The sequence below is a fragment of the Equus asinus genome, chromosome 12 (assembly GCF_041296235.1).
Source record: "Equus asinus isolate D_3611 breed Donkey chromosome 12, EquAss-T2T_v2, whole genome shotgun sequence".
NCBI classification, from domain to species: domain Eukaryota; kingdom Metazoa; phylum Chordata; class Mammalia; order Perissodactyla; family Equidae; genus Equus; species Equus asinus.
In genome coordinates this window covers 86,084,667-86,097,673 of record NC_091801.1, presented here as the reverse complement: position 1 = coordinate 86,097,673, position 13,007 = coordinate 86,084,667, and the positions used below count along the sequence as shown (strand labels likewise).

The 13,007-nt window shown below is 44.6% G+C and overlaps 1 protein-coding gene and 1 long non-coding RNA gene across 21 annotated transcripts in view; one reads left to right on the top strand and one right to left on the bottom strand.

The window, feature by feature from the left end:
* Nucleotides 1–249: 249 nt before the first annotated feature.
* Nucleotides 250–12,621, bottom strand: LOC123290255 (uncharacterized). Its single transcript, XR_006534636.2, has 3 exons — nucleotides 12,484–12,621; nucleotides 8,653–8,885; nucleotides 250–7,073 (listed from the first exon to the last, which is right to left on the bottom strand). It is a non-coding gene; the product is annotated as an uncharacterized lncRNA (long non-coding RNA).
* The window catches only part of ZNF250 (zinc finger protein 250), a 17,100-nt gene continuing 16,219 nt past the window's right edge, over nucleotides 12,127–13,007 (top strand). For 4 of the 20 annotated variants that reach the window (XM_044780856.2, XM_044780852.2, XM_014858253.3 and 1 more), the window contains exon 1: nucleotides 12,669–12,806. Coding sequence is in view for 3 of the 20 variants with exons in the window: in XM_070481946.1 (XP_070338047.1) it covers nucleotides 13,003–13,005 (3 nt within the window). In the remaining 17 variants the exon portion in view is untranslated. Of the gene's footprint in view, nucleotides 12,807–12,845; nucleotides 13,006–13,007 lie in introns of those variants that run through there. The other 16 variants (XM_014858254.3, XM_070481949.1, XM_070481948.1 and 13 more) reach the window with 8 other exon arrangements.

The window sequence follows — 13,007 nt, the reverse complement described above, 5'->3', positions numbered from 1 at the left end:
TAAAATTAGATCCATTCTTCACATCATATAGCAGAATAAATTCAAAATGGAACAGAGATTTAAATGTAAAGAAACAAAACCAAACAAGTACTAGATGAATTCCTCCAGAACCTGGACGTTAGGGAAATTTCACTATGACTCAATCAAGAAACAATAAGGGAAAACACTGATAAATTTGACTGCAGAGAAATAAATTCTTGCATGACCAATAACATAGTCAAAGTAAAAAAACAAATGACAAACTGGGGGAAATATTTACAACTTATATTACAGGTAGCATATATAAATTAATTTACAAAAGATTATTTTAAAATTAGGGTTTCATTTTCAACAAATGATGCTGGAACTATTGAATAACCATATACCAACAAAATGAACCTCAACCCTTACCCCACACCATAAATATTTGAGTTAGTTTTTATATACGTATCATCAGGGGCTGGCCCCATGGCGTAGTGGTTGAGTTCGTGCGCTCTGCTTTGGGGGCCTGGGATTCACAGGTTTGGATCCCAGGTGCGGATCTATACACCACTCATCAAGCCATGCTGTGCCGGCATCCCATATACAAAGTAGAGGAGGATTGGCACAGATGTGAGCTCAGGGACAATCTTCCTCATGCAAAAAGAGGAAGATTGGCAACAGAAGTTAGCCCAGGGCTAATCTGCCTTGCCAAAAAAACAAAAAAAAAAGTGTCACTAACCAAAATGTAAAGTAGAAACTTCTAGGAGAAAACCTTAGTGACACTGACTTTGGCCAAGATGTATTAAATAGGATATGAAAAGCATAACTTTCAAGGAAGGAAACCAGTGAATAGGACTTCATCAAAATTTAAAACTTTTGCTCCTCAAAAATGAAATGAAATCAAAAGGCAAAGCACAAATGAGGAGAAAATATTTGTAAAACATATATCCAGCAAAGGACTTGTATCCCATCCTATAAAGAAGCCCTACAATTCAATTAAAAGAAGACAAATGACCCAATAAAAAATAGGCAAAAGATTTCAACAGACATTTCACCAAAGAATCTATCTTGGCAAATAAGCACAAGAAAAGATACTCAACATCATTAAGCATTAGAAATGCAAATTAAAACCACAATCAGACAGCACTCTGTACCCACGAGAAGGGCTAAGTTTTGAAACGACTGACTATACCAAGCGAGGGCGTTATGTGGAGCACCTGGAGCTGTCACGTCTGCTGGGGAATGTAAAGTGGTAAAAACACTTTGGAAAGAGGTTAGCAGTTCCTTAAAAAGTTAGACATACATCTACTATACCACCCAGCTATGCCACTCTAGATATTTACCCAAGAGAAACAAAAACAGGTCCACACAAAGACTTATATACAAACATTTGTAGCAGTTTTAGTTGCAATAGACAAAACATGGAATCAACCCCATGTCTAATAACAGGTAAATGGGTAATCAGAGTGTAGTATGTTCTTACAATGGATACTTCCCAGCACTCAAAAGGAACAACTATTGATACATACAGCAATATGGATAAATCTCAAAATAATTACGCAGAGTGAAAGAAGTCAGACCCACCCACCCCCAAAATAATATCTACTCTAAGATTCCATTTACATAAGATTATAGAAAGTGTAGACTGTGAGACAGTGACAGAAAGCAGATCAGTTGCCAGTGATGGGGGGATGATTTTAGAGCTGATGAATATGTTCATTGTCTTGATTGTTGTGCTGGTTTCACAGGCATATATTTATGCCAAAATTTTCATCAAATTCTACACGTAAAATATGTGCAATTAGAAATACCATATGATCCAGCTCTCCCACTACTGGGTATTTATCCAAAGAACTTGAAATTAACAATACAAAGAGACTCATGCACCCCTATGTTCATTGAAGCATTATTCATGATAGCCAAGAAGTGGAAGCAACCCAAGTGCCCAACAACTGATGAATGGATAAGTAAGATGTGGTGTGTATATATACTATGGAATACTACTCAGCCATAAAAAAAGACAAAATTGTCCCATTCGCAACCACATGGATAGACCTTGAGAGTATTATGTCAAGCGAAATAAGCCAGACAAAGACAAACACCGTATGATTTCACTCATTTGTGGAAGACAAACAAACACATGGACAAAGAGAACAGTTTAGTGGTTACCAGAGGGGAAGAAGGCTGGGGGTTGGGGGTTGGGCACAAGAGATGAAGGGGCACATCTATATGGCGATTAACAAATAATAATGTACCACTGAAATTTCACAAGGTTATAAACTATTAGGACCAAAATTTTAAAAATGTGCAATTTATACTTCAATAAAGCCATTAAAAAGACATAGCACTCAAATATTTTAAAAAATCAATGTATTATCAGCCACATAGTGTATTTCTCCCTATGATATTTCCACTTCTGTTCTCTGAACATGGTATTTCCAAATATCCTCAGTTGTGCACATTAATTAGGTTGAGGATGAATTGAATAATGATAGCTAATGAAATCAGATTAAAAGTACGTAAATTAAAATTGATTTTGAAGTCTACTCTTTATAACCATCTCTCTGGTATCAAATTGATTGCTTATTACAACTTGTCAAAAAACTATAAGGGTTGGGAGTTTTTTTGCAAATTTTAATCTTAAAACAATTGATCAATTGGTGCGTTAAATATAGGGTTTTTAAGATACCTGCAACTTACATCACAAAGGGTTAACATAATGGCGCTTCTAAAACCAGAGTTAAGAGGCCAACAACCCTGTAGGAAAACGAGCAAGTTCAGAGATGAATTAAGTGAAAATGGTCCTTAAACATATGAAAGGACGCTCAACTTCCCCATAAGAAAGATGCAAAAGGAAGCCACACTGAGATGCCATTTCTTACTTCTCAGATTGGCAAAATTCCAAATACTTGACAACATACTTGGTTCACAAGGCTGTCAGGAAACATCGCCCGTGGAAATGCAGGATGGTAAAACCCTATGGGGGAGAACTGAGCAACACACAGCAAAAACACATTACACACGCCCATTAACCAAGAAATTTCTAGGGATCTATTCCAGAATTAAACTGGCAAAACTATGAAAAGACTCACATAAGCAAAAAGCAAAAGCAGCGTTCAGCATCTGTTGGCAGCGAGCCGCCAGAGGCAGCGCGCATGCCCAGAAGCAGCGGGCGTGGCGGAGTCGGTCCCAGGACCACTAGCGGCGCCTCAGCATCAGTCGCCGCATCAGCCACTGTCGCTTGAACCGTGTCTGTGAGCATCTGTACTTCATCTTGACTTATTTTGGTAGGTTATTTTTGGGGTCTGGGAACACTCAAAAAATTTTCCCATATAAATTACTGGTAGTTGCTTCTTCACTTTACACCATTTCAGCTTATGAAGGGTTTCATAGGAACGCTCTACTTTCAGATAGCGGGGGAAACCTGTGTTTCAACTTAATTTAAAGCAGAGTAATATCCCAAATGGGATATATCCTAACAAGAACAACTGCAAAAGAATTTTAGACTGTTTTCAATAATTATACTGGTAATAATATTGACAGTTATTCTGACACAATTACATATAAATAATAAAGTAATTGTGTTAAGATAATTTGGATTCAAGATTTTTAATATAGACATCCCCCGGAAATATTGTGGGTTTGGTTCCAGATCACTGAAATAAAGTGAATGTCGCAATAAAGTGAGTCACACAATTTATTTTCCCCAGAGCATATAAAACTCATGTTAGGAGCTGGCCTGGTGGCGTAGTGGTTGTTTGTGCACTGTGCTTCAGCAGCCTGGTCTTCCTGGTTCGGCTCCAGGGTGCGGACCTACACATTGCTTGTCAAGCCACACTGTGGTGGTGTCCCATATACAAAATAGAGGAAGATTGCCACAGATGTTAGCTCAGGGCCAATCTTTCTCACCAAAAACAAGAAATTTATGTTTACACTATACTGTAGTCTATTAAGTATGCAATAGCATTACATCTAAAAAACCAATGTAGGGGGGCTGGCCTGGTGGCGTAGTGGTTAAGTTCATGCACTCTGCTTCGCGGGCCCAGGGTTTAGAAGTTCAGATCCCTGGTGTGGACCTACACAACACTCACCAAGCCATGCTGTGGCAGCATCCCACGTACAAAATAGAGGAAGATGGGCACAGATGTTACGTTAGCTCAGGGACACTCTTCCTCACACACACACACACACACACACACACAATGTAGATACCTTAATTTAAAAATTTGTTGTTACTGCTGTCGAGTCAATTCCAACTCCTAGCAACCCTGTGTACAGCAGAGCAGAACCCTGCCCCGTATTTTTGTGCCATCCTCTCATCTTCCAGAGCTACCTCAGACAGTGTTCCTCTGCTATTCACAGGGTTTTCAAGGCCAGTTTTTCAGAAGAGGGTGCCCTGGTCCTTCTTCCTAGTCTGTGTTAGTCAGGAAGGTCCATTGAAGCCTGTCCACCATGGGTGACCCTGCTAGTATTTGACATATCCGTGGCATAGCTTTCAGCATCACAGCAACATGCAGCCACCACAATGTGACAGCCAACAGACGGGAGATGTGGTTCCCTGACCGCGAAATAAACCCAGGCTGTGGCAGTGGGAGCACCAAATCTTAAACACTAGACTATCTAGGTTGGCTAATTAAAGAAAAGAAATACTTTATTGGTCAGGGTGGTGGATGCTGAAGGCTGGGGTGCCTGTGGCAATTTCTTAAAGTAAGACAACGGTGAAGTTTGCCACATCAATTGACTCTTCCTTTCACAAATGATTTCTCTGTAGCATGAGATGCTGTTCGATAGCATTTTTGCCACAGTTGACCTTCTTTCAAAAGTGGAGTCAATCCTCTCAAACCCTGCTGCTGCTTCATCACTAAGGTCATGTGATGTTCTGAATCCTTCGTTGTCACTTCAACAACCTTCACAGCATCTTCCCCAGGAGTAGATTCCAGCTCAAGAACCCACTTTCTTTGCTCATCCATAAGAAGCATCTCCTCATCTGTTCAAGTGTTATCATGAGATTGCAGCAATTCAGTCACCTCTTCGGGCTCCACTTCTCATTCTAGGTCTTTTGCTGTTTCCACCACATCTGCAGTGACTTCCTCCACTGAAGTGTTTCACCCCTCAAAGTCATCCATGAGGGTTGGAGTCAGCTTCTTCCAAACTCCTGTTAGTGTTGGTATTTTGACCTCTTCTCATGAAGCATGAATGTCCTTAATGGCATCTAGAATGGTGAATCCTTTCCCAAGGTTTTCAATTTACTTCACCCAGATTCATCAGAGGAATGGCAACTACAGCCTTATGAAATGTATTTCTTAAATAATAAGACTTGAAAGTCTAAATTACTCCTTGATCCATGGGCTGCAGAAAGGATGTTGTGTTCGCAGGCCTGAAATAACATTAATCTTGTTGTACCTCTCCATCAGAGCTCTTGCGGGACCAGGTACGTTGTCAATGAGCAGTAATATTTTGAAAGGAATCTTTTTTTCTAAGCAGTAGTTCTCAACAATGGGCTCAAAAGATCCAGTAAACCATGTTGTAAACAGACATGCTGTCATCCAGGCTTTGCTGTTCCATTTATAGAGCACAGGCAGAGTAGATTTAACATAATTCCTAAGGGCCCTAGGATATCTGGAATGGTAAATGAGCAGTGGCTTAAACTTAAAGTCACCAGCTGCATTAGCCCCTGATAAGAGAGTCAGCTTGCCCTTTGAAGCTTTGAAGCCAGGCATTGACTTCTCCTCTCTGGCTATGAAAGTCCTAGATGGCATCTTCTTTCAGAATAAGGCTGTGTCGTCTACACTGAAAATCTGTTGTTCGGTGCAGCCCCCTTCACCAGTGATCTCAGCTGGATCTTCTGGGTAACTTGCTGCAGCTTCTACACCAGCTCCTGCCGCTTCACTTCACTTTCATGTTATGGAGACGCTTCTTTCCTTAAACCTCACGAACCAACCTCTGCTGCTTCAGACTTTTCTTCTGCAGCTTCCTCCCCTCTCTCAGCCTTCACAGAATTGAAGAGTTAGGGCTTTGCTCTGGACTGGGCTTTGGCTTCAGGAAATGTTGTGGCTGCTTTGACCTTCTATCCAGACCACTCAGACTTTCTCCACATCAGCAATAGGCTGTTTTGCTTCCTGGTCATTCATGTGTTCACTGGAGCAGCAGCTTTAATCTCCTTCAAGAACTTTTCCTTTGCATTCACAACTTGGCTAATTGGTGCAAGAGGCCTAGCTTTCTGCCTATTTTGGCTTTCAACATGTCTTCCTCACTAAGCTTAATCATTTCTAGCTTTTGATTTACAGTGAGAGACATAAGATTCTTCCTTTCACTTGAACACTTAGAGGCCATTGTAGGGTTGTTAATTACCCTAATTTCCCATCTCAGGAAATAGGGAGGCCCAAGGAGAGGGAGAGAGATGGGGAACAGCTGGTCGGTGGAACATTTTATCAATTAAGTTCACCATCTTATATGGGCTGGTTTGTGGTGCCCCAAAACAATTACAATAGTAACATCAAATATCATTGATCACAGATCACCATAAAAGATATAATAATAATGAAAAAGTCTGAAATATTGTGAGAATTACCAAAACGTGACACAGAGACATGAAATGAGGAAATGCTGCTGGAAAAATGGTGCTGATAGACTTTATGCAGGGTTGCCACAAACCTTAAATTTTTAAAAAACAAAATATCTGCAAAGTGCAATAAAGCAAAGCACAATAAACTGAGAGAGGTATGCCTGTATATGAGAGATACAAATATAAAATCAAACAAGTTAATAACCACCTAGCCCTAAATTTGTATTTGAAATATCAATGTGAACTCATAATTTTGTTACGTTAAAAAAAAAATGTTTCCTAGCTTTGTCCTCTGAGAAGACCTAGAAGGAAAGAGCAACCCAGTAGCAACAAGCTCTCCTAGAGCCCCAGTTCTGTGCTCTAAACACCATTTCCCACCAAGATGGGCTGGAGCTCCTTGAGAGAAGTATGCCCATGCCAGGTCTCAGGATCCAGGGATTATGGGAGATGAGCCGGGGACATCTTGTGACATCAGAAACTGAAGAAGCTGTCGATGATCACAAGGCTCGTGTCAAAAAGACTCAGGGTGAACTTGAAGAGGCTCCCACTGGCCAAAGATGGGATGACAAGAGTATTAATTTTTAAAACTGTAATGGATACAAACACATCAAATATACTTAAATCTTTGAATTCAAATGATAATAGAAAAAAAAACTGGTCACCTCTGGAGAATGCTAGGAAGCCAATTCATTTTTCTGAAAGCTAGTAAATAAAGGCAATCATTAAGCATTTAACTTCCCTGTACGGACCTACTTCAGGACAACCAGTTGATGGAGGGGAGTTTGTCTTTGTAGACAAATACAGAATACACAAATACAGAAAGGATGCCAACACCAGAATGTCACCATCTTGCAAACTCCTAGTGAACTGCATGTTGGCAATGACTGTCAGTGGACTGTCACAGTACCCACTTATGAGGTATTCTTGCCCCAACCTGAACCTCACGTGCTTCTATCTCTAAGTTTGCAGGAACTTCTAGGGACAAAAGGACACCACAAGAATGCAAATGGCAAAATCCCAAATATGAGAAACTCCACAGGATGCATGAACTGACTTCAATAAATAAATTTCAAAGAGGAAAAAAAAGAAGTAGGAAGGGGCAACAGATTAAGAGATTTACGAGCCTATTGACCAAATGCATTGTGTGTACCTGATTTGAATCCTGATTTACACAAACCGGTTGTGAAAAATAATAAATGTATGAGACAAATGGGAGAATCTGAAGACTGATTAGATGTTTGATGATAACAAGGGATAATTGTTAATATTTAGGTGTGATAATGGTCTTCTAATTACCTTTTTTAAGAGCCCTTATCTTTTAGAGACAGATATGGAAACAATTATTAAATAAAATGACCTCCTGTATGGGATTGGGGAAGGAGGTAACTGGATAGGGAAATAGGTGAAAAGAGATTGGCTATGGGTCAATAATTGTTTCATGGGCACGTGAGTTCCTTATACTACTTCCTCTACCTTTGTATATCATTGAAATTTTCCATAAGAAGAAACTAAAAGGAAAAAAGAAAGAGTGAGGGGGGAAAGTGGCTCCCCACAGAGGGGCTCTGTCCCCCTGGTCTGCTCCATTTTTCTTCCCATCCCAGCACACTCGCTGCCTGAAGTCATCTTATTTGCATGTTTATGGTGTTCCCTCACCAGGACATGAGCTCCACAGAAAGGGGCTTACCACTGCACTATTCCCTAGAACCGAGGGCAGGATTGGTAATAGATGTGTCAATCGGATAAAGGAAATCAATAGGCTGGAAGATGGGTGAGTAGGGATAGTCACCTCGTGGACAAGTGTCTCCTCACACCCTCCTGACGTCCAGCAAAGGACCAGTGGAGGCACACATGTCATTTCCCACACACAGTCAGACCTGCGGGGTCAGTTTACAGAAGAATTACTGGATGAAAAGGCACGTCCCTTTGTGATGCAGATGGATATTGCTGGATTGGCGTCCCTAGTTGTCCAGATTTGCAGTCCCTGTGGCAGTGTGTGAAGGTGTGCATTTGTCAGTCATTCATCCCTCCACGTATTCACATATGTGCACCCACTGTGCACCAGGCCCTCTTCTAGGTACTTGGGACATGCCAGTGAACAAAATGAGCATAATCCCTATAGCACTTACCTTCCAGAGGGGTGTGTGGGAAAGATACTCAGGAGAGATTTAATTTGAGAATAAATTATTAAGAGTGATGTTTTAAGAGTCATTTGTGGGGCCAGCCCCGTGGCCGAGTGGTTAAGTTCGCATGCTCCACTTCAGCAGCCCAGGGTTTCACCAGTTTGGATCCTGGGCACAGACATGGCACCATTCATCAAGCCATGCTGAGGCGGTGTCCCACATAGCACAGCCAGAAGGACCTACAATTAGAATACACAACTATGTACTGGGAAGGGTTTGGGGAGAAGAAGGAGAAAAAAACAGAAGATTGGTAACAGATGTTAGCTCAGGTGCCCATCTTTAAGAAAAAAATGAGGGGGCTGGCTCCGTGGCCGAGTGGTTAAGTTCGCACGCTCTGCTGCAGTGGCCCAGGGTTCGGATCCTGGGCGCAGACATGGCACCACTCATCAGGCCACGTTGAGGCGGCGTCCCACATCCCACAACTAGAAGGACCTACAACTAAGATATGCAACTATGTATGGGGGGTTTGGGAAGATAAAGCAGGAAAAAAAAAAAAAAAGAAGATTGGCAACAGTTGTTAGCTCAGGTGCCAATCTTTAAAAAAAAAAAATGAATACAAAAAAAGTCATTTGTATTTCCTTTTTTGTCAACGGTTCATATTATTTGCCTAGTTTTTCTTAATGATTAGTGGAAACTCTGTATTTTAAGAAAATTTGCCCTTTTGCTATTATATGAGTTGCAAATATTTTTCCCAATTTGAGGGTTGTCTTTTTTGACCTTGCTTATGTTGGATTTTTTTTATGTAGTAAAATTTATGCTTCCAGATTTGATTTAGGACTTCTGCAGTGTGGACTATGTGATAAGAAAGAACGAACAGTTATGCATGGAAGGCTTTCCCAACACACATTAGACCCCCAAAGGTCAATGAAGATGAAGGTTTTAGTGGTAATTTCAAACACACGCTTTGAGAACTGTGGGATAGGATATGGTCAACACAACTGGTTGCCTATGAAATATGCCTTTCCCACTTCTTCCCTCCTGATAGAACTCCAGTTTTATTCAGCATGGTACTGTTCCCAGCTGAAAGGCTACATTTCTCAAGCCCCCCTTGGAGCTAGAGCTGGTCCTGTAACATACTTTAGGCCAATGAACTATAAGTCAGTCACTCAGTGCAGTTCTGAAAAAGCTCTTTACAACGGGATTGACGGAGCAAGTATTTGCTTTTGTCTTTTGCTTTTTCCCATTCTGCTTGGAATGTGGATGTGATGCTAGAGATGGAGCAGCCTTCTTGCAACAAGAAAGAAAATGACAATGAAAAACCACATTTTAAAATGGCCAATGGGAAATAAGGGAGAAGCTAGAGGCCTAGCGGCATTGAGGGGACTAGACAGCTCACATCGGGACTTCTTGTTCCTAGGGGAAAAAACACAATAAACACTTCTTTGGTTAAGCCACTGTTGTCAGGTTTCTGCCGTACATAGCCAATGCCAATCCTGAGACAGTAACATAATGTGTTAAATTGGCCGATGTAAACGCAACCTCAAAAGGACAAGTTCCAGCTTGGCACTCTAACAATGCACCAAAAGCACCAAAAATTTCAGGTGCACCTCTGGAAGCCCAGACTTTGGCCTCTCATCCTTTTCCAAAAGCAGTCAGGGATCCTGAGGGGACTGAGTCCAAAGCTACAAGCCAGAAAAGCATGGGAGCCCTAGAAGACCCCGTGGTCAAAAATCAGGGCAGGTTCAATGTCAGCCCAGCTCAGAGGCTCCCATGACCGTCTGGGACAATTCGGACATTTTTAAATGTAACTAATAATTATAATGGCAGTTAATTGGATCACGTAGAGTTGGTGAAAGGCCTTGAATTCACTGTGCACTCAAAAGAGTTAATAATAAATGAAACAAAAAAGCAGTTATAATAGAGTGACTAAATGTCTAATTCTCCATTTGCTTTAACAAATAGGAGTACGCGTGTGCGTGCCCAAGTGTGTATGTGTTGTCTATAAGTATAAGGTATCAGGGACCAATCAAAGAAGCAGAACCACTAGTAGACAGAAATTACATGCATACTATATACTATCTGTTACAGGGGTTGGACCTCACGCAACTGCAGGACATGAGCAGTTCCTGCAGGCTGCTGTCTTTGATCTGATGCTGGAGCAGGACAGGCAGTTGGGATGAGAAGACAAATGTGAAGTGGGGAGAGAAAGAACAAGCTGGAACCTACATCACGAGCTTGGACCTATGAGGCTAGACTGGAAACCCTTTGTTTTCCTGGATGATGTGGGTGTCCTGAAGAAGTGGGAGCCTTTTCTCCTGGAGCTAAACACAGCCAGGAATCAAGGAAGCTGAAGGATCCAGAGGAAGGCAGAGCAGCTGCAGACCTGTTGCTGTCCCGTGCCGCCCAGTGAGCCAGGGGATGTGTGTGAGCGGCAGTGGCACCTGCCCAGACCTTCCACAGCACTCACCGCCTCTGAACACACCCTGCATCCACATCTTTATTCTGTGTACTGCCTGCCTTCCCCATTCACATGTAAGGTCCACAAGGACAGGGATTCATGAGGAATGTTGCTTGTCTTGTTCAGTGATGTCACCCCAGCACTCAGGACAGCGCCTATCACACACAGCACTCAGTAAGTGCTGTGCTTGTTAAACAGAGACAGAAAAGAGGTGACAAACTAGGCACAAAAGAGATGAGCTGGGGGAAATACTAGTTGTTGAACTGCCAGAAAAACTAGCAAAATATTAGCTGTTGAAACTAAGGAAAAGGTATACAAGTGTTCATGGTATTATTCTTTCAACTTTTATGAACATTTGCAGAATGAAAACCTGTGGGGGAGAAAAAGAAAGGGTGTGCTGAGAAGGTCCTAGAAGCATCAGTTGGGACCAAGGTGGCTGGGACAGAGCTCACTCCTCGTTGTTAAAGGGTAAACTGAGGCATGTTAAACTCTTGAAGAGTTTATCTGAGCAAACACGGACTGGAACCAGCAGCACCAAACCGAGAGCGGTCAGGAGGGCTGTGCCGACAGGAGCCAGGGAAGAGGTTTCTAGAGAAGACTCGGAAGCAAAGCAAGGAGCCTGACTGGCTGGCTGCAGCTTGGCAGCGCCTTATTTGGCAAGCCTAGTTGGGGTTTGCTTCAGTAGGTACCAAAGCATTAGAGCCACCCCAGTCTAAGGCCTCCCTGTTTAATTACTTTAACACTGTCAACCGGCAAAACCATCCGGGACCAACAACGGGGCCAAAGTCTGAAGAGCCTGGTCCTGCGCTTCACGGAGCCTTGGCAGAGGGGACCCTGCGCCACTGGGGTGTGGGGTAGACGGAGTGCCCTCCGGCAGGCCGGCCTCCCTCTCCATAAAGCGGAACTCCCGCCCTCTCGGCTGTCAGGAGACGCGTGGACGCACCCGCACAGGGCTCGGTGCCCACGTGGTGCCCAGCGGCACACACACCCAGCCCCCGTCGACCGTCCGCCCCGCCCCGATCAGACAGACGGTAGCTCTCCGCACGGCAGTCAGGGCGCCGGCGCGCCCGCAGCCCCCGGAGCCTCTGGGCCCGCCTGCCCTTCCTGCCCGTCGGGCTCTTCCTGCGAGCCTCGGAGCCCAAGGCCACCCGCGCCGGATGGCGGGACGCGGGTGTGGCCTGCGCGTCGGGGTGCGTATCAGAAGAGCGAGACCCCTCGGCCAGTCTTCCCCGCTCCCCAGCTGCTCCTGCAGGTCGGCCCTAAGCGTTCCGGGCGGCCTTCAGGCACTGGCCGCCCGAGCCGCCCCTCAGGCGGGTGCGCGCGCCGCTGGACCGCCTCCGCCGGGCGCACGGCTTACACCCCCCAGACGAGGTACACACCGGTGCAGGTGGACGAGGAGGCGGTCCCTGTCACACGTGACGACCGCCGCCAGGCCCTTGCCGGGTCCCGGGCACAGCCACGAGCCACGCCTTCTAGGGGACGGCACCCGGCTGAAGCGGAGCAGGCACCACCCGGAGCAGAGACCGGAATACGGCGACGGACGCGCGGCTGGCGCTCCCGGAGGCGCACCGGAAGCTTCCTCGGAGCTGCCGGAAGTGCGGCCTTGAGCGGCCGGAGCGCGGCGTCGCCTCTCTAGGCATCACGGAGGCCTCGGCTCTCGGTGACTCAGGAGGGCGAAGCACAGCCGTCAGCCTGGAAAAAGGTGCCGGGCGGGGGAGGGGAGCCGACGGCTGGACTGGGAGGTGTCGCGCTCTAGGATTGGTGGCCCAGGAGGCATGGGCGGGGCCTGAGGAGGCGGGGCCCGCAAGGATTGGTGGAAGCGCAGACGGGGCGGGGCGTCCTCTTTGTCTGAGTGCGCTCGAGGCGGCCGCCCTTTAGCGCGAGAGGCTGCGGCGTGAATGGT